General features: G+C 38.9%; 1 protein-coding gene across 1 annotated transcript in view; it reads left to right on the top strand.

The window, feature by feature from the left end:
• The window catches only part of cspg4ba (chondroitin sulfate proteoglycan 4ba), a 28,088-nt gene extending 21,889 nt beyond the window's left edge, over window positions 1-6,199 (top strand). Inside the window, exons 8-10 of the mRNA XM_059337772.1 lie at window positions 453-625; window positions 1,126-1,309; window positions 2,418-6,199. Coding sequence (XP_059193755.1) covers window positions 453-625; window positions 1,126-1,309; window positions 2,418-4,477 — 2,417 coding nt within the window. The 3' untranslated portion in view covers window positions 4,478-6,199. The remainder of the gene's footprint in view (window positions 1-452; window positions 626-1,125; window positions 1,310-2,417) is intronic.
• The last annotated feature ends 14,685 nt before the right edge of the window (window positions 6,200-20,884 follow it).

The following is a 20,884-nucleotide window of genomic DNA, read 5'->3' as shown; positions in this document are numbered from 1 at the left end:
AAAGAAGCTCTCAGAAGTCGGTCCTTGTCATCATCCACCGGAGATGCCGCTCTTTACATTTCCCCCAAGTGGAAGATTTCTGCGCCTGCAAGGAGCTGATCCACTTTTAATTTCTTGTTATTTTATGTAACACCCCGCACTGCAGTTGGACAGTGCTGTAAAAGCCTGTGATGTCTGCAGTACAGCTTTAATTTGACACATCAAAGGACTCTCATCGGCCTATTCCAGTGCTTGTTTTGCATAATTTGGTGTCAAATAGATGTGAAACGCTTCCAGAGGGGAAAACTTGCAGCATTTGCAGAAGCCACACAAGATTTTACCAGTGTGGTGACTGCTAAACTGAACACCAGACAAGAAAACCCCATTTTCATGACAGATATAGTTTCATGATCAGTTACCCAAACCACTTCACCAGTAATACTCTTAATTCAATCTTTACATCTTTCCTCCAGGCTCCTCTACTCCAATCACAAATGAGGTTTTACAAGCAGTGACCAATGACATCAGCAACACCTCAAATCGCATCATTACATTCAGTGTGGTTCGGCATCCTAAACTGGGGCGTCTGGTGATGAAGCGGCCTGATAATTCAACTGTGGACATCTCCACTTTCACACAAGGCATGGTGAGTGAAGAACTAGAGGTCATATCAACACTTTTTCTCCTTTTACATGAAATTTCTTAAAATAAAAAAGATTCAACATTTGGGTTCCACCATTCATGTGGAAAGTTGCCAGATTACCACCTTATGAATAATACATATTGTGCATCCTCATTCAGGAAATTGACTTTGCGCTTCTTAAGCTGAATGGTACATGTAAGGCTTTTATATAATCAATTATTTCTGATGGATGATGATCTAGCACCGTTAAAGCTGTGATGCTCTGTGCACTTTATTTACTGCTGAGCAAAGCAGCTTTAAATTAATGATGAAATCTTATCCATAGTGTAGTAATCTCTTTCAGAATGGGGAAAACTGTTTAGGCCAGTGAACTGTTTATTCAGTTGATTAAACCATCATTTCACTTTAAGGATGGCTGATCTGCATGTTGAGCATATTTGTTGATGTGAATTTCTTTTGGCTCGTAGTTTGCCTGAGGATCTGTGGCGTTTTTTCTTCCTCAGGTTGACAGAAAAGAGGTTGTGTACATTCAAACCCCCATCGAGTCAGTGGGCTGGGAAGCTATGGACTCCATGACCTTCTCTGTGGCATCACCGCCCATTTCTCTGGATGGCCAGACCTTCAGAATTGATATTTCTTATGAGAATATCGGACCTGAACACAACACAGTCCTGCTTGCAAACACAGGTATGAATACAAGTAACATGGGTGTGATTTTTACTATTTTTTAACATCTTAGTTTATCAAGTTAGCCTTCTAACATTTCCTATTAAGCACTAAAAAAGTCTATTATATAATATATATATTTTTAACCTCTTTCCATGAAATGATTGTGACAGTGTAATTTATTATTGACAGATAAAGTGTATATCTTCACAAAACTTTATTAATCAATCTCTTCCAAACATATAGCAATGAAAATGAAACCACAATTAACAGAGGACTATGTGTGAAAACAAAATGATTCCATCTTTATGGGTGACTGTGTGCATGAGTGTTTAAGGGTTTATTAAAGTCATTACATGAAGACAAATTTTCATGGTAATCCATCCAATAGTTGTTGAGACATTTCACTAAAAATGTCAAGTGTCAAAATGTGGAAGTGCCATTAACCAGCATTCTATCTAATGGGCAGCAGGGGCGACTCCACTGGTCGCAAAAAGAAGTCAGTTTGTATGAAAGTCAGAAACACTACACTACTTCTAGCTTGATTTATTATCTCAGTAAACATTTTCCAAATTAGTTTATCATCTCAACCACAATTTTCAAGTATTCTTCAATTCAGCATAATGTTCATTAGGTCAATTAGTGTCCCATTTAGAGTAAAATAGATGATAAAGCACGGTATAAATTAGGGTGGGGCGCACAGTGCAGTGTGTTTTCATCTTATAACTTTGACCCTTGACTGTGTTTTCAGTTTATCAAAGTTAACTAACATTTTAGTCCCTTAGAAATGTCTTGTTCAGTTAGACTTAAGACACTGTAAGGACTTGGCGTGTGCTGGTTGCATAAAACCAAGATGCATAAAACGAAATGCTGAACTCGAGGCTTCAAAAACGAGACCAGTGGGTGATGTCATGGGGACAACGTTATTTTTATACAGTCAATGGGTCAAATAATGACATCTGCAAAGTCAATAGGCTTTAATCTCTGCAGACTATACATTTCTTAATTCTGTGGCAATTCATCATCAAAGTGGTGGACAAGTGACCTGTTGTTTTTATTACTTATGATTGTCTTAAGATTTATTACTGCGTTGTCCCTGGTGATTAACGTGATGATTGTTTGGTGCTAGGTGCTGAGGTAACAGAAGGGGAAAGTGTCATCATTGATGAATCCAAGCTGGATGCCACTAACCTGATGTCTAAGCTGCCCACACCTCAGCGGAGCTCCCATGAGGTCTGGTTCCAGGTGACATCGCTGCCTCAGCATGGTGTCATAGTGGTTGGTGAGAGAAACCTCACCAAGGAGAAACCTAACTTCTCCCAGTTCATCATTAACAAGTACGGTATCACCTACAAGCACGACAACTCAGAGACAACTCGGGATGCTTTTGCATTCAGTGCATGGCTAAATGCCAAGGGCAGTACTGCACAGCGCCCTCAAGATGACATTGATGTTGTTGAGGAGCATTTTAACATTACAATCACACCTGTCAATGATCAGCCACCTATGCTAAAAACCAAAGCTCCAAGTCTGAGAGTGGTACAAGGTGACACAGTAGCCCTCAGGCCTGAGAATCTCAAAGTTGAAGATTTAGACAATCCTCCTGATGATATTAAGTTCTCTGTGATTAGCAAGCCAAACAATGGTTACCTAGCTCTCGGTGGAAGTTTGAATGAGTCGATAGTTGCCTTCACCCAAGCCCAAATCAATAACGGAAGTGTCTATTTCGTCCATGATGGAAGCTCTGTCTCGGGGGTGTTTTACTTCAGTGTCACAGATGGCCATCATAAGCCAATATATAAACTCTTTAACCTAGAGGTCACAGAAATCACCATCTCTCTGGTCAACTACACTGGATTGACACTGGAGCAGGGCCAGACTTCAGTAGCACTGACCCAAGACAACCTTGCTGCTGAGACAAATGGGAAAAACATCACCATTCACTACCAGATTACAAGGCCTCCAAACTTTGGCAAACTTTTGAAGGACAACCAAGAGGTTACACAGTTCGAACAGGAGGATCTACAGGCTGGAAGGTTGTCTTACCACATGATCTCTGTGTCCTCTATGGAAGACAGCTTTGAGTTCACTGCCTTCACTTCAGAGGCAAATATGACTGGCCAAGTGTTTAACATAAGTGTCACACCTTTGGTCCACATTGGGAAAAATTTGAGGATTCCCAATGGGATCACTGTCAAACTCAACACTAACTTTCTTAATGCATCTGAACTGGCTAATATTAGTCATAGTGACCCTACATTTGAAATAAGTTCCCATCCTAAGTATGGGAAGGTGGTTCAGATAAAGCCAAAAATGTCCAATAAAGCTGTTCCAGCCAAGTCCTTCACCTTTCAGGAGGTGATGCAGGAGAAGATAGCCATGGAGCTGAATGCCAATATGACTGGAGTTCAAGAGCTCAATGACTCACTGGTGTTTGTACTGAAAGCTGATAACATCCAACCTGCTAAAGGGGAGTTCCACTTTACCATTGTGCCATATGATCCAGCACATTTTCCAACCACAAAGAGTCCTGTCCCAACCACATCATCTGTTCCTCAGACGCGAATCAAGACTTCCAGAAATGGAACTGCTTCACCAGTCCTGTCTACAGCTTTCCTCTCCACCCAGCAACCGAGCAAAAATCAGCAGAAATTCAAGTCAGGCAACCGCTGGGGAAATTCCAACAGAACTAGCATTTTCAGTACAACTCTTGGCAAACCAACGCATGGAACAGAGGACTTTCCTTTTAGAAACACACCAGTACGTGTAGAGTCCTACCCTCAAAAAACCTCCAGTCCGCTCCTGGTTATCTTACCACTGCTGGCCTTGCTGCTTCTTGTAATCATCTTTGTAGTCCTGGTTGTCTTTCTTCGACACCACAGACAAAGGAAGCCAAGCACTGCCTCGCCAAAAGAGCCTCCTTCCGCTGGTCTTCAAAGCAGTCAGTCCTACCAAGGTCAACCCCAGAGGAGCACCACAGTTCCCACAGTGACTGTCACCCCACTGAACCCCAGCTGCCCAGGAAGCCCCGTTTTTGATCGGTTATTAGCACCAAATCAGGGCTCAGCTTATAACACCATTGATTCAAACATGCTCATAAGTTCTTGGAGTAATGATTCCCCTGCGTCATCTTCCCAAATAATTAGAACCGCCACTCCAACTCTGCAGACGAATCAGTACTGGGTATGAGCTTCCATAAACCACATTGTTGCTGTATGTGTCGGACAATACTGTTACAGCTTTTCATAACCGGTTAAAATGTGGCTGGGTTAAATGAGGCTGCGGATAATCACCTTAAAGCTGCATTAATCAGTATTTTCCTATTAGTACTGGGTCAAATTTTAATTATAATTGTAAGGTTTACCTCAAAGTGACCAATTTATCACCCAGCGGCGCAGCTTTATGGAGCTTGTTCACCTCCTGTTGCTAATTTTTAGTTTTTTACCACACATAAAATGTATAATGCCAAATATTTAGCAAATTAAAGACCAATATTTCTTGTCAAGAGTTGGCTGAAAAGGTCAACAAATGGCCAGAAACGCACCTCTATTGGATGAGTAATTGGGCAATCGTTTTACATCAAGGCTGTGTGTTTTTTGTTTCTGCCCCCTCGTGGCCAATATTTGATTGATGCAGCTTTAAGGATGGATGAAGCAGAAAACCACTATGGCCAAAGTCCTTTGCCGTACATATATCAGCATCAGGACAGCTTTGGGTTTTCGAGCCGCATGATCCATTGAAACACTGGTTTACAACCATTGCTGTATATTGAATTGGTGGGACAGACTTTGTTCACATGAGCATTTATAAAGTGATCATCATCGTGGTAAATTATAACCTATGTTTGGTGCCTGATGTATGTTTAATCACTCACGTTTTTTTTGGTCCTCATGCACGTTGAAGTCTCTTCCACTGTGGGTTATAATCATCAGAGTGGAAGGTGATGCTAATTACAGCTTGAAACTGTGAATTACTAAGACTGACACTGGCACAAAGATGTATAGTCTAAGCATTTTAATTGATTGTGCAGATTTTATATTGTTGTTATGTATTATATATTATAGTTTAAAAAACTTTTTGTAACTCAGGTATTTTGTTAACATTCAGTTACTTCATGTTACCTTTAATGAGGGTTGCATGTCAGTAATTGAGGTCTTTGTTTAACATTACAGGATTGAATATTATAAAACTGACACTTGTCACAAATGAGTACCAGCATGGCTGTCTTATGTCTTGGGACATTGGCATGGCTGGTTTTGTACCACTTTTAAAACTCTTTTTATTTAAAGGTCTGTTCAAATCACACTGATAAAAATGTTAGCACTGTTTCCATATGTTTTTTTTTAATGTTACTATGCACAGTATTTATACATTTTAAAGAAGCGAGAGCAAAAAATCAAGGCACTGACACTACTCTACCCACCTTCACCTCGGTGACAAAGTAAAATTCAAATGGTACATATATTTTGTTGTCCATTCACAGGTTTGACTTCAGTTAGATAGATTGATGGGTCCTTGTGCTTTTAAGGAGCTAACTCACGGGAGCACAAGGAGTGCTGACAAGTCTTTTGCCTCTAGATTACAAGAAATTGACTGTTTCTTTGACTGAGTGCTGATACTTACATAAGGATTTAGTGTTTTTCTTGACATTATCTACTGTAGGCCATGCTGGTCTGACACTGTAATGATGTATCTACTGTAAATGAAATATACTCTGACATGTTCCGACAAGCTATGGGAGATGAGAAATTGCTGTCGCAGAATACCGCTGTAATATGTTCTAAATCATTTTGTACTAAAGAGAAGTGTTTATCCAGTGTATTCCAGTCTCATCTGAATGATGTAACCGACTATGTAACAGAAGTGTCATATTTATTTATACCATATTTTTAATAAACCACTTTAAAATGTTTACAAGGAATCACTTTCTGCTGTTACAGAAAGTAGCATAATCATAATTTCTTTTGGCTCATTTCTCCTATCACAAGAATCATCATTGTCCTCTTTTTTTCTTGCACTCTGAGTTTTTGGCAGTTTCCTCTATCACTATAATTTAAACTTTACTTGCAGCCCATTGTCCTCTTCTTAATGGGGCTTTACTCATTGCAATAGATATGCTGCACCAGAGGACCAATTAGAAAAAGATTAATTATCATCATCAGTTCTACCAGTTTCCTGCAATTACTTTTAATTGTGGTTTTCTTACATGTGAGAACGACAAAATCTGCAGGAATCTGTCACTTGATTGGCACTGGTATGTTTTCCAAATGTCCATTAAGAATCTGAGTGGATACCAAGAAGTTAAACATGTAATGTGATTTGGAAAAGCACAAGGATGTTTTTCTGCAGCTGAAGCTGCTGTGAGTCAGTCCACATGACCAACGGTATCAAGAAACAGCTTGTTGTCCTGACCCCAAACATGCTCAATGCTGGAAGCATTAAGGGTGTCTGTCACATGTGCGCAGGTGTTAAAGCTGAGCTCAGGATTCATACACAATCAGTGCTGGTGTGCTAAATGTTGACAGTAAATGAGCTAATAGGAGCGGTGAGAAATGGCATCAAGTGAGGTGCAAACTTAGCACAATGATGTGAATCCACAGAGTTCACCAACAGGAACTGCACTGGGATACTGCTGTTAACCGCACAATGTCATTTGAAAAGAAGAAATTCCAGCATAAGTTGGAACAAACATCAAATTACTGAGAAGCATGCAGTCTGACGGAAAGCAAAAGATGAAGTGAAATAGGAAATGCACTTCTCAGCACTGATACAAGGTCTCTATCAGTACCCACGAGTCTTCTCTTTACATACATGGCTACTTTATGCTGATAACATGCAGTTTAAGGCAAAATCAAGTTCTAATGCATTAAAATGTGCTCTTTTTTACCCACTGTATGTGAATATTTCTGCATACTGGGGTCACCAAACACGCTTTGAATTACATAAACTGGGTATCACTGAAAAGCTGAGACTATTATTCATGTGTGATGATAATCATCAGTAATAGCCATTCCATTGCAGTGAGGGCATTTTTTTTTCAAATTTGACCTCAATGTTAAAACAACCTTTGTGACCTCTAGGCTCATGAAACTTTACAACCACAAACCAGAGACCTATAGAGCATTCAGATGATGTGCAGCTTCCCTAGGTATATTGACAGTAGGGACGTTTTTTAGCAGTTTAGAGAACAGAATTGCTCGTCATCCAATCGCTGAAAATACAGAAATCTCCAAAATGACCAACGTGTTTGAACACAAATCACAGCTTGGGTTTTTCTATGTTGTTCCAATGGTCTTGGTGTATTGCTGGAATATTCTGGAGGATTTTTGACATTTTTTATCGATTCTCGATATTAAAAAAAATGACCTTATTCAGCACCAAATGTGTGTAACAAATGGTTTGAACCCAAAAATTGCTGCAACATAGTTGAACATGAAAATGGACTTCAAAAGGAAATATTAATGTATTAACCCTTATACACCTTACTAGGTTTAATTAATTGATTAATGAAGTCATATTTATTAGAGGTGTATGGTCAGAACAACTTGACACACAGTGCTTCGCTTCACAGCTTTCAGATGATGTCCACCACTTCTATGTGGCATTTATTGTTGATCTGCTATCTCCCCCTAAACATCCACTGCCCCACAACCACCAATTCTCTACAACAGGAGGCAGAATGATAAGAGGTTGACTCCCTCGCCATCCTCTTCTCCACCAGCTACATATATATTTTAAAAAAATAATGCTCTTCTTCTTTTCTCTTTTCTTCTTTAACATATAGCACTCCTTTAGCGATGACAGTTGGCTCTTAAAGTTATGTACTTACTTGATTCCTGTGGTCTGAGTCTAGTACCTTCAGGTTGAATGCACTTATTATAAGTCGCTTTGGACAAAAGCGTCAGCTAAATGACATGTAATGTTATGTAATGTAATGTAATGTAATGTACAAACAAGACATGTTTGGTCCCAGTTTGTCAATTCCATCAACTTTACTGGCTAAATATGTTGACACAACAAAGAATTTGACTCCAGTTGTTAGTATGCAGCGCCAAGAGCAAATGAGCAAATATAGACACACAGCTAAGCAAAGACCAGCAAACAGGAACATTTAGGTCAATCTGCAGCCAGAAAGTTAAAGATATCTGTAAATATTTGCTAGGACGCGGATCTGACAAACAACTGTGGATGTTATGATGTTGGTTTAACTGCTATTGAACTGTGCCAGTAGTGTTTTTTATAGCTACAAATTATCAATTGAAACCAGCTGCTGGTAGAATGAGACTTATTAATGAGACAACAGGTGTTACAATAAGAACATTTACTCAGATACTGTAAATCAGTGACATTTGAGGTATTTTGCTTGAGCATTTCCGTTTTTAGCTACTATATACTGTTACTCCACCATTCAGAGAGAAATATTGTACTTTTTACTCCACTACATTTACTTTATATCTTTAGTTACTTGCTACTTTGCAGATTCAGATTAACAATTTATTATTCAGATGAATAACTCTGGTAGTAGGCTATATAGAGTTTTTTTTTTTTCTTTTTTAAAGTAGGACCCCTTTTTACCAGCTGCTACCCTAAACAAATGTTCATATTTATACATTGATAAATATAATTCAGTAATCTAATATACATTATACTGAAACTGAGTAGTTTTACTATTGGTAGGTAAAGTTACAGTCTCCATCATTGTGTTTCCTCATTTAGCAATACATATAGAACTTTGAGATTATTACTTCAAGTATGTTTTGATTTTGTACCTTAAAATTAAAAAATACTGAATGTAGCCCTTTTACTTGTAACATAATATTTGTACTCTGTGGTATTACTTTTCTTTGAATAAAAGATCTGAGTATTTCTTCCCCCTCTGACGCTCAGTTACTACAGTTAGACAATGCTGTTGTTCCAGACGCCTGAGTCACTGCCCACATTTCCAGTTTTTTCAGTGATACAAACAGAGCTGGTGTTGTGTCCAATTCCATCTGTTTTGCCAGGTTAGAATATACCCAACCTATCAGAGCTTTGTTGGCTGGTGAAAAGAAATTGACTATGGTTATCAGGCTGGTGTTTTACCCCACTTTCTCTGAGCGTTTGAGAATTTATTTTTAAAACTGATGATGATGTGGCTCAAACTTCAACTACGGTATGTGTCTGAGGTGTAAAGTAGCAGCTTCATAACAGACACAAGGGAGATGGATTATATCTGAAGCAGGATTTAAAAGATCACTGACTTCCTCCTGCACACATTAACACACAAACAAAAACATTAAAAAAAACAGACTCTGTGTTTTTTTTCTACTCCCCCAATCTGAATTCAAAACTGAGCTGCAACCTCAACACAACATTGTTATTTTGTGGCAAAAACAACTTAACTTGAGCACTTTCATCATTGGTAGAGTGAAGTCATGCACACATGATAGCACAACTGTTACTCATGGCGTTTTTGTTTAGGAATGCAGATGATCTGAAAGACTGAGATTATCCAGAGGCTATAACAAGCCAGCTCACACTCTATTTATTGCCTGAAATCATTTGCAGAGATGCATGTCATGTCAGATTTACAGTCTTTTGTCTGACGGAACACAACAGGCTGTAAAAAAGGGTGAACACAGAGAGAAAATGAAATAGATTACATACAAATCCAACATTTAATTATCACATTTTCACTGTTATATTACACAGGGACTTTATGGTTTTACATTTAGAGCTGGTGTTGAGACCTACATGTGGTTTTATATTACATTTTGCCTGTAGTGATCAAATTACTGTTTCACCCTGAACAGCCTGAGTTAGGATAAACCTTTATTCCACTTAGCCTAGTAGTCTAGTAGACTATTATATAATGTTTTTTAAAGGACTTGTTACTTATTTTGACAGTTTGGAGTGGCGATAAAGTTACAATGGATAAAGCAATAAGGGGCTGTTTTTGTGAAAGTGTCAAAACATTCAATCCACTGAGAAAAACACACAGCCTGTATTCAGAAATTCTGCTGTAAGGACTTCTGTCAGTTTATGATATGACAACTATGCTATAGGTCATGAAAAACCTTTAATTTGACTTTATGCCCATACATGCAATCGTACTTCTGTGAACAAAAGTCGAATAATTGTCTCAAAAAGAGGAAACTAGTGCAGAGAAAATGCTGGCATCATGGTATGTGGAGTTACAAAATGAGAATGTCTGGCAGGAAGTAGTCACATGTTGGACAGTCAGAACTTAAATTAGCATGACACAAATGTCTGCACTTTTGCACAGTGCACTTTTAGCCCTGGACGTTTAACACAGTTTCAGAACAACTAATGCATATGTGTGACAAACCAAGAGCGAGATAGAGAGAGAGATAATTGGTCGAGATGAGATCTTGCCCTCAGATATTAGATCTCAGAGTGATCATTGTAATTTAAGGCTGGGTAATTGTGGGGCAGAGGTTTACAGAACAATAGCACCCTGCAAGACAGGACTAAGAGAGACAAAGAAGCCTTGGCTCATTGGGTTTAATAAGGTTGCACACAGACAAACCCAGATGGTTAATTGAATCACTCCAGTTGTATTTTACAAAGACTGTGTTTCACTTCAAAGTAACCCCTTTTCCTATAAACTATTGCAAGAATAACAACATGTGTGCATTTGAAGTTCCACTCACATATCATCCACAAAGTGTCATTTAGTTTATTCATAAAAGCTAATCAAGGCATGTAAAATACTGCAGAGGCTTTCAGAATGTGGCATGCTGGTGTTGAAAGCCACAGCGGTTTGCCTTATAGGGGAAAACGCTGTTGTGCAAATGATGAAGTAAAACGAAAGATAGACACTTTGCAATCTAGCTTATTTTTCTTCTCCTGCCTGAGCTCTTTACCCAAGTGGCATCAGTATCAGGCGCTGTTTTATCTGCTGTTAAACTGGGTCTCTGTGAGTCTGCTGGGGGAAGGATTAGCTGCTTGATTCATGGACAGGCTTTTCTCTCATTTTTGGCAGCTGCTCTGCACATGGCTGATGTGAAATTGCACCAAAGAGAAACAGATCAGTCACATATTAAAGTAATATATGACTGAGAAAGTTATTGTATAGCTATAGAGCGTTTCTTGGGATTGTTTTGCACTTGTAAACAAGTAGTCTTTTTTGTGATTGATAGATTTCTTCTTTTGACTTGGCTTTGTAGGACTGCATGCTTTGCTAACTTGTCTTTATTAAAGATGCAATGTGTAATTTCTGCACACATGCTCAAAACAAATAGGGGGCTGCATTTCTCCTCCTTTCATGATTTACTACTTTCAGCGATAATACTGTTCAAGAATATGTTTAGTTAAATGTGTAATTAACCTTGCGATGTCCTCAAAAATGTATAATGAACTTTCCAAACTTCCAATTTTACCTTATCTCATAACCAGTGTTGGAGAAAGTAACTTTTAAGACTAACTAGCTATGTTACTAGGTTATACTTTATTGACAGTAATGAATAAAGTAATTTCAAAGTTACCTAATTAAATGTGTTTTAAATATGCCGTCTGGTGTGTTGTCACTTCTTTTATAAAGAAATACTTTAACTACCTACTCTTATCAAAAGAAAACGTGGCAAGCATTACATATTGAATTTAATGTATTTATCTATTGATCATATAAACCATCCTTCTGGTAGCGACTTTATCGCTTATCTCATCTGTTTATGTTATTCACTTCTGTTAGCCACTTAGCTTAGCAGCTATGAATAGCTTCTCTCTCTCACACTCTGTGTGTCAAATGTTTAGCTGCTCCTTGGCTCCTTTACAGATAATGGTACATGTTTTAAGTGTGGCACAGTAGTTGTGTTGGAGGCTAGGCTTACTGGATTGGAAGTGTGGCTTTCCATAGCCTGTGCAGGCCGACCTAGAGCAGCGGCTGGGTGGCTGTCCGAATGAAGTATAGTTGCAATCCGAACAGCAACCAGCCGCCACCTCAGTGAGTAAGGAAAAGCCTTCCACCTGTCCCCGCACAGGAGTGTGAGGCTACAAACCATTAATTAATTAACATTAATTAACTAAATGAACGAAAATGGCCTTAACATATTAACGACTAACTAATTACTGGGTAAGAAAAAGTAACATGTTACGTTACTTGTTACAACAAAAAAGTAAAAGTAAGAGTACTGTAACACATTACTTTGTGACATGTTACTCCCAACACCGCTCATAACAGTAATACCAAGTGGTTACAATATGGTGAACCATTTTTTGGGTCGGTCTACTTCTGGGTCCATACAATGTAGTTTGTGTTGGAATTGGTTTTACTAAAAGTTTTGCTAATTAGCCAGTGTCAGATGTTACTTCGTCAAAAAGAAACGTTGCAAGATTTCCCCACAATTTCTTTACCCACCAAGAGCTGCTGGTAGAAAGCCATGATAACTCTTGTTTTACATCTTTTACATCATCTATACATGGTCGCCCATAAAGTTGGAATAAAATATTTTTTACCTCTTTCCATGAAAAGATTGTGACAATGTGATTTACTCTTGATAGATTAAGTGTGTATGTCTTCTCAAATTTTTATTGATCAATCTCTTCCAAACATATCACGAAAATGAAAATGAAACCACTATTAACAAAGGACTGTGTCTGAAAACAAAATTATGTATGTGTATATCACTTATTTTCTTTGCTGCCATGGTTTTTCTTGCCAGGAGCGAATTGTTTGTGATGTGGAGACAGACTTCAAGTGTTCTTAATTATTATATTTTGTTCCATTTCTGTTTAAAACATTAACCAAAGTGTGTCTTTTGCAGCAAACTTAAAGCAACATTTTAAAATGTGGACATATTGTTTGCAGCATCTTACCTGATTTTGAAGCCTGTGACTTTTCCTTATAAAAGACACCTGAAATATGAAGGCACATCTGTATAATCTAATACCTAACAGCATCTGTTTCAGCATCGCACAAAGCACAAAGGCATATGTAGTCAACTCCCATGTGTCCCGCTGTCCATTGATCTGGTAGCTCCCTTGTCAAAGGCAGTCAATAGATTAATCCACAGTGGGATCATAAACAGACGTCATGCGTCAGATGTCGGCCTGATGTTCTCTTAGTAGCTCCGCGTGGAGCATGTGAACAGTCAATCTGTACAGTAGGAAGTGTGTGTTGTAACTGAGAGAGGTCAGACCACCAGCAGCGTCCATGTCAGCTGGTATATTTGATGACTGCGGTCGACTGCGGCCTGTGGGTGGCAGCGGACAAAGAGGGCTGGTCAGCACTGTGTGTGTGTGCTGGTGAGAAACAGTGAGAGTGTGCCTGACTACATGTTGCATGAGAGAGTCAGCGTGTGAGTCTGTGTTACACACATGAGGACAAATGGAGAAACAAATGAGAGGAATCCTTTGAAATTTTTCTGGTCTCACTTTTAAACTCCAACATAACACAACCAATCTGTCCCTTTAATCATGGTTGAGTAACTTTTAAAGATTAAGCTTAAAAGCATAAATTCTGTTTAATGTACTCTTATAATTGAGGATAAAGCAACATGATTATTATTTTTTAAAGGTTTTGCACAACCTTGAGTGAGTCTTCCCAGTGCAGTTGACTCGACTAGTCATTCTGGTTTTAGAATACAGAAAAAAAAAAAAATCTCACAATTATAATTTAATTTAAGTAAATAGAGATTGAAAACACATATGTTTCTAGTAGGGATCCTCACATTAAGGCCTTGTCAAGAAAATTCTAACATACTGTTTATATTGAAAACAGGAACATGCATACTCGGTGTATGATTGACAGATGTTCGAGTGGTTTTATTCTCAAGTGAGAAACTAAGAGTGCGATGGTGAGGGAAGTGGCCTCTTCCCTAGTTGTTCTTGCTTGTTTATTGTAATTAGAGCTATAAATGAAACTCTCTAATGGGGGAGGGGAAAATCCACATTGGCCCACAAAGACAAAAAATGTGTGTTGTGTTGTGTTGTGTGTGTGTGTCTCTATCTTGGAGAGCAGCCAGAGAGGTGGGGGTGGGAGGGCAGTCAGCGTTTTTTTCAGACTACATGAATGAGGCCCCACCGGAGTGAGCTTCCTGTGTGAGGGCTATAAAAACAAAACCGGGGCTAAAGAATGCAGAGTGCTCCCACATTCCTGAACATTCTGCCAGGTACAGGACACACAGCATGTCCTCCTGTGTCTCCTTGGATAAATAGAAAAATACAACTGTTCCCATGATGCACTGCCATTGATTGAAAACAAGGAAACATACAAGCGCATGTCTCTAAGGGGTAAAAGCAGCATCTAAGAGCTCTGCTGGTGGTCCATTGAGACTGCTGTGTTCATTACATCCCACAATGCAATGTTCCACAGAACAAACAAGGGACAGATTATTTTTCTTTTCTTTAGGCCGTGCATGCCTCCAACAAATTTCTGCCCATTAGATCATTAGATATATTATGTGGTCTTATTTTGCCCAGATGATGTCAGAATGAAGCTTACTGAGCGTCCAACATAGAAAAAATTCAACCCATAGAAATAGAAAGAGAGTATCCCATAATTAGGATTCAAACCGCCATAGCGCTTATCAAAATGGCAGCCATTTTAAATGTACCTGTGTCATTGCAAAGAATGGTGACTGTTGTAGTGGGCTTACTTCCATATAAATACTGACTGGAAAGTCGCAGACTCACTGAGGTGAGGTTTAGAAGTAACGACCAAATGAGCTGTGGTGTAGTACGAAGCATGGAGAGCCAGCTACAAAATTCGTAAAATTTAACAGCTTAATCCTTTATCCACACACGCTTATCGCAGCATAGAAAATCACATTGTATCACGTTTGTATCATTTTTGTAACCAGTGTATAAGAAAGCATGATGAAATTAGCATGCTAGCAATTTAGCTAGGTAACTAGCGAATGTTTGATGTTAGCTAACTAGCTTGCTTATTCTGCCATGCTTAATACTATGCAGGTAGGCTGCTGGGTTTAATGGTCCCTCTGCCTCACTCCCTGTTACTAGGAAACCACTTTTCAGTGTTACCAATTTAGCGACTTTGTTGCTATTTAGCGACTTTTCAGACCCCCCTAGTGACTATATTTTATAAATAGCAAGTAGCTACTTTTGGAGATGGAGACTCCTTCTTACTCTTCTTAACGAAGCGGTTCCTCCCTCATCCCAAAGCACTCACAAGTGGCACAGTCTCTGTGGGAGTCTCTCCCAGCTGCACTCACAGAGCAGGAGATGTTAAACACTTGGCGTCCAGTCTACAAATCACACATGCCCCAATTCGCTGCTGTCTGGTTTACAGTCAGTGTCTCTTTTGGGTCACTTTTGCCGGTCCCAAGGCGGAGGATTGGAATTGTGACAGAAGACAGTGTACTTGCAATTCTAAACATATTCAGGGTGTTTTTTATTCACTTTTTGTCTTTCCCACAATGTTATTCCTCTCTCCTACAGCGTCCATTACAAGTACACCCACATGCTAAATTATGCAAATTAGGTGATGATGTCATTTAGCGACTTCTAGCGACTTTTAGGACAGCCAATAGCTACTTTCCAACACTGGCACTTTGCCAGGAGGACAGTGGACAGCAGCTCTAGAGAGGAACAAGCTATCTAGCTAACTAGCCAGTCGCTGTGGACACATTTTACAGCTGTCACCATAATAACAAACAACAATCATCTTTTCTTTTTTTTTTAACTACTCAGTGACCGTGACCATCTGTTCAGTGTCTTTCTTTTCTCATTTCTGTTTCAATCTCTGGGGAGCATGAACTCACAAAGTGCCACAACAATCTGCCTGTTAGATTTGGATATTTTTATATGCAAGAGGAAATTTGAGACTGATGGCAATTGAGGAAAGGACTTACTGCAATTCTATTTTCATCTGTGAATGAGAGAAAACATTATTAGCAGCTGTTAATTTAACAAGAAAGTAATTCAGCAACGGAGAAAAAAACAAGACAAGCTGGAGTATCCATTAGTCCTTAATAAAAAATATTTTTGGCAGGCAATAAAAAAGAGATTAGTAGACGTTTGTACTTTTATTCTGCTGTTTCCAGTAACACTGACAATGGGTGTGGCAGGATGTTGATTTCATCATGCCAGTATCCCAAAGACAACATTGTCCTGCTATTTCAAACCTAGAGCCACCTACAAAAACTGCCATTTGCTGTTTTAATTCTAAATTAGATTAATCCCAGTACAGAGTTTTAGCAGCAAATGTGATTTTAGCCTAAAATAATGTTTTACAAGCAGCAGGGTGTAGCATGTCTGAACCTTTTCCAGCACTAAAGGTCTCGCCCCTGAGAGTGGGCAGGATGCTGCTGTACTGAGGCCAGTGGATGAGCTCATGGGAGCTGCTGACCAGGCCCGCATGTTTGTCTAATCATGCTTCCTGCAAAACCAAGAAGTGCTTGTAATGCCACTGTGTAAAACCAACAGCATATCTAAGCCCAACAGCATATCTATCAGATTTAACCAAAGAAAAGAGGAATTTAGACATTTTCAAAGCAAACACTTCTGCTTTAACTAGTTTTTGTCATGAAACAGGAATGAAACAAAAATAATGGTGATAAACATTACTGGGCTGTTTTTCTGGGCTGTTTTTCTGTTGTTTCACACAGTAAAATAAAAAAACAATGGCAAACAAATTATAAATAAGAACATTACATAAATCGACAAAGTATTTTGGACTAAACTGGCTGATTGATGGGTGGAAAGTGTAGTTAAGCGATGAGCAGTCAACTTCTTAACCCCCTTAGTAGTGATACAAGTATAATTTCAGCGTAATTCACACACTGCCGCATACTGTACCTGCCTCATTGTCGTTAAACAATCAGGTGCTTCAAGTTTTCTTTAAACATATGGTAGTAATATTTCAGGTATGTTGCGTGCCAATCCCTGAACAATAGAAGGAGAAAGAACATCGATGTAGTCTTTGTTTTAAAGATGAGAACGTCGCAGCTACCATCAAACTATCATCTGCTAACAGATAACCACATCAACCAAACTTTCCAGTTAGACAGTTGAACACAGGTCTCATGTGACAGAGAAGAATGAAGATGTCATTTCCTACACCTGTGGAGAGATGGTGTTTAAATCACAATATAATCTCAATAAAATGTGAATAGTTTGTTTTATATGTTTTTTGAGTATCAGCTCAAAATGTTGCAGTAACATTAAGACTGATCTGTGCCCAAATACTATATTAAATACCAAGGAAAAGGCAACAATTGTTCTGATTGGTCTAAAGTGTTGAAATCTGGTACAGACAAGTGCCCAAATATTTTTGAAAAATTAGTAAAAATGCCACGTGATTTAAAAAAAAATGTTTTAGCCTGCACTGTATTTTTTTTTTGTTACGTTGCGCATAACTTTAATGTTCACATTGTTTTTAGTTCATAGATACAAGTTGTGCTCCTTTTAGTTTCTGAGATACAGCCAATTTGTGCCCACGACTACATTTTTAATTTGGTGGAAGTCTTAAGTCTTTGGGCACATGGGAATATTTTTTTTCTTGTTTTGTTTTTTTCATTTTAAGTTTTGGGGAAAAAACAAATATTCCCATGTGCCCAAAGACTGAAGCATGAGAAGTACAATGTTCCGGGTACAAATACACACACACACACACACACACACACACACACACACACTGTTTTCATGAAGGGATTGTCCCACTGGGACTGTAACGTGAAGCTGGCGTTGGAGGGAGTGGTTCTGTGTTTCTTCCCCAGAGAATGAGAATCTGTTGAGCCCAGAGCCTCGGTGCTCCTGAATCTGTCAGCTGCATCAGGACAGGTCTCCCCTCTGCCTCGGTCGGCCCAGACTCTGATCAAAGGCCAGTTCAGACCCGGCTGTAATTGAAAACAGATCCAGCCAGAATGCCCCTCCAGCAGGAATATGCTGAGTACAGGCAAACGCCTCACATTCCAAAAGCATGAACTCTGCAAAAAAAAAAAAGAGAGAGAGAGACAGACAGAACATAAACAGCACTTGAAGTCTGCTTCTGCCTTACTATTTGCAGACAAAGAGGAATACTTTGAGCAACTTCGTGCATGATTTTATCTGCATCAGCAACTGTACACAACCAGGCTGCATTTCATTATTTAGTGCCAGTATGGTAAAGATGAACAATAAAGGACTTAAACTACTGAATTCGGATGAAGAAGGTTGGACCATTTGATTTTCCATAGAAGAAATATTAACTCCATCACACAAAAGAGTAAAAATGAAGCCGAAAGCAAGATGCTATAAAGAGCTGCTTTCCTCGGATTTTAAATGTGCAGATGTTTTTTCAAGATGCACACTTGAAGTGATGAATATGTTAACAAACATATCTTCATGTGCACATTTTGACACATGGGTTCTGACTTCTGGTCTATTTGTCTTTATGCAATTTATGCATAATTCCATCACTTTCATGGTGGAAATTACAGTCTGATGTTATTGATTCAAATGCTAATGTTGGTTTTTGATGGGCATTTTAAGGCAAGCGTTTCCCCCCTGCTTCCAGTCTTCATGCTAGGCTAAGCTAAGCTAATCAGCAACTGGCATTAGCTTTATAATTAGCATGCCAGACAACATAAGACAGTGTATAACCTTCTCATCTCACTCTACAAAAAGTAAATAAGCACACCATAGCGTTCAACAATGTTTTGACCCAGAGAAATGTGTAATTTAGATTGTCCTTCAGTTGTGCATGCATGCATCAGTGCTATGCTTGTCTGCTTTTTAATTTAAAATTATTTTTTTTTAGCTTTGAACACCTTTTTAGGTCTTGCTTGTTTTTAAATAAATTTTAACTGTATAAATGATGTCTGTTATCAGAGAAATCAGTGTTTTTACAGGTTTTAATCAACTGGTCTGTTTGTTTTGGAGAGGAGGAGACCTCTGTTGATAATTTGGCTCCTGATAAACACTGAAGAAATCCTAATCATGAGAAGCTGTAATGGCAGCAATGGAGGTAAGGACAACAGCTCGCATGATCCCACACTACTTCAAGACATCACTAAACTCTTTAGGTCTTTTGTCATTGTTTTGAGAGAGCAGAACATTACAGATTGTGTTTATATTCTACATAATTCAAGGCTGCATTTAGCCAGCTTTCGCAGCCCACTCTGATAGCCTGGGTTGCCTGGCAAAAAAAATTAAGAGTCACTGTTGAGTTTTGTTTCTTCTTGATTTGCCTGATTGCTGAATGGGAGGAGTAACACCTAGGTGCTGCAAATTACAAATAAAGGAACTGCAGCTTGCTCTGGTGCAGCTGAAGCATGTCAGTCAGATGAAGTCAAGACTGTGTGTCTGATTCTTCATTGTTCCTCCGTTATGTAGAGCCATCAGTGTTTCAAATCCTTTTTAGGATGGCAGTGTTACCTTGCAAAAAGGTTAAATCCAGCTTAACTTTTTGTCAGACCACAAGACAATGTCATCTGGCAAGGTGCTGTAGATGCCAATCAAATATGTAAGCACACGTTTCTGATAGATTACATTCTGACCTGAACACTGTATTTCCACTGTCATGAAATCAGATGTTAATACCACATATCTAATCTGAACAAGCTGAAAGAAAAATGTCTGAGCTCTACAACTCTAAATCTACATTGCAATATTGAGCACACAATAGCAGCTGTTTCAAGACACCATGAAAAAAAACAACATATTCTGTTTGTTCATAGTTACTCCTTGACTTGAAATATGGAACTGCAATCAAACCAAACTGTTTCCTTTGAACAGAAATCCTGTGTTAGGTTTGCACTTCCTCTTGCAATAATATAGTAGTATGGCATGAAGAAATATTAAGGACGAAATCTTTGTGTTTTGGCACTGCACATTTCCTGGCATTATTCACACGACATTTGGAAGGCTTTAATCGGCTGAAGCAATGAGAGGAAGTCAGGGTCAAACTGTGTAAGTGTGAAATTATGTCATGGGAGTGCAAGTGCTCTGAAGAGGGAGGTGATGGGCTGAGGGAGCATTAGTGAGCAGGTGTGAACTGATGTGGAGGATCGAAGGAGAGAAGAGTGATTTGTAGAATAATTGGTTGTGTTTGACAAGTAGATTCCCTTTTACAAAAAAAAAATGAGCTGGTTTTAGACTTGTTTCTCGGTTTCACTGAGGAGTCAGACCTGAGTATTGCACAGGGAGGGTGCAACAGGAATTGGGTGTAATCTACACAAGGATCTCGAGACACTGATTCAGTCCTTATGAAAGCAATGTGGTTAAATACGGCGTCAGTGCCGGGTCATTAGAGGGGGAAACCCTGTTCCCTCAACTACTATTCTGCTTCTCAGTGCCAGCTATTGAATCTGGTGGAAAACAAACTAATTTCTAGATTGGGGAATGTGTAAACAAATCTTATGAAAACAGAAAAACACTCAAGAAGTAGAAAAAACTATTGAAAGAGCTATTCAGCTATGATAGAGGTGAAAAGATACAGTTGTGCTGATACTTTTTTCCTTGTGTGAGAGCAGTAAATGAGCAGCTGGGAAGGAGTTCAGCCAGATTATCTCATTTTTGGGTTGTCAAAACACTGACACGGTGTTTCTGGGTTACATTCGCTAAATTCCAGAGAGCCACTGCAAGTCCAAAAGAAAGAGAGGCCAAGGACAAGTCCCAAAGGAGCGGTGATGGCAACTCATTTTGGACTAGTTG

This window comes from Centropristis striata, chromosome 7 (genome assembly GCF_030273125.1).
Source record: "Centropristis striata isolate RG_2023a ecotype Rhode Island chromosome 7, C.striata_1.0, whole genome shotgun sequence".
Taxonomy (NCBI): domain Eukaryota; kingdom Metazoa; phylum Chordata; class Actinopteri; order Perciformes; family Serranidae; genus Centropristis; species Centropristis striata.
This window is presented reverse-complemented; position numbering and strand designations above follow the sequence as displayed.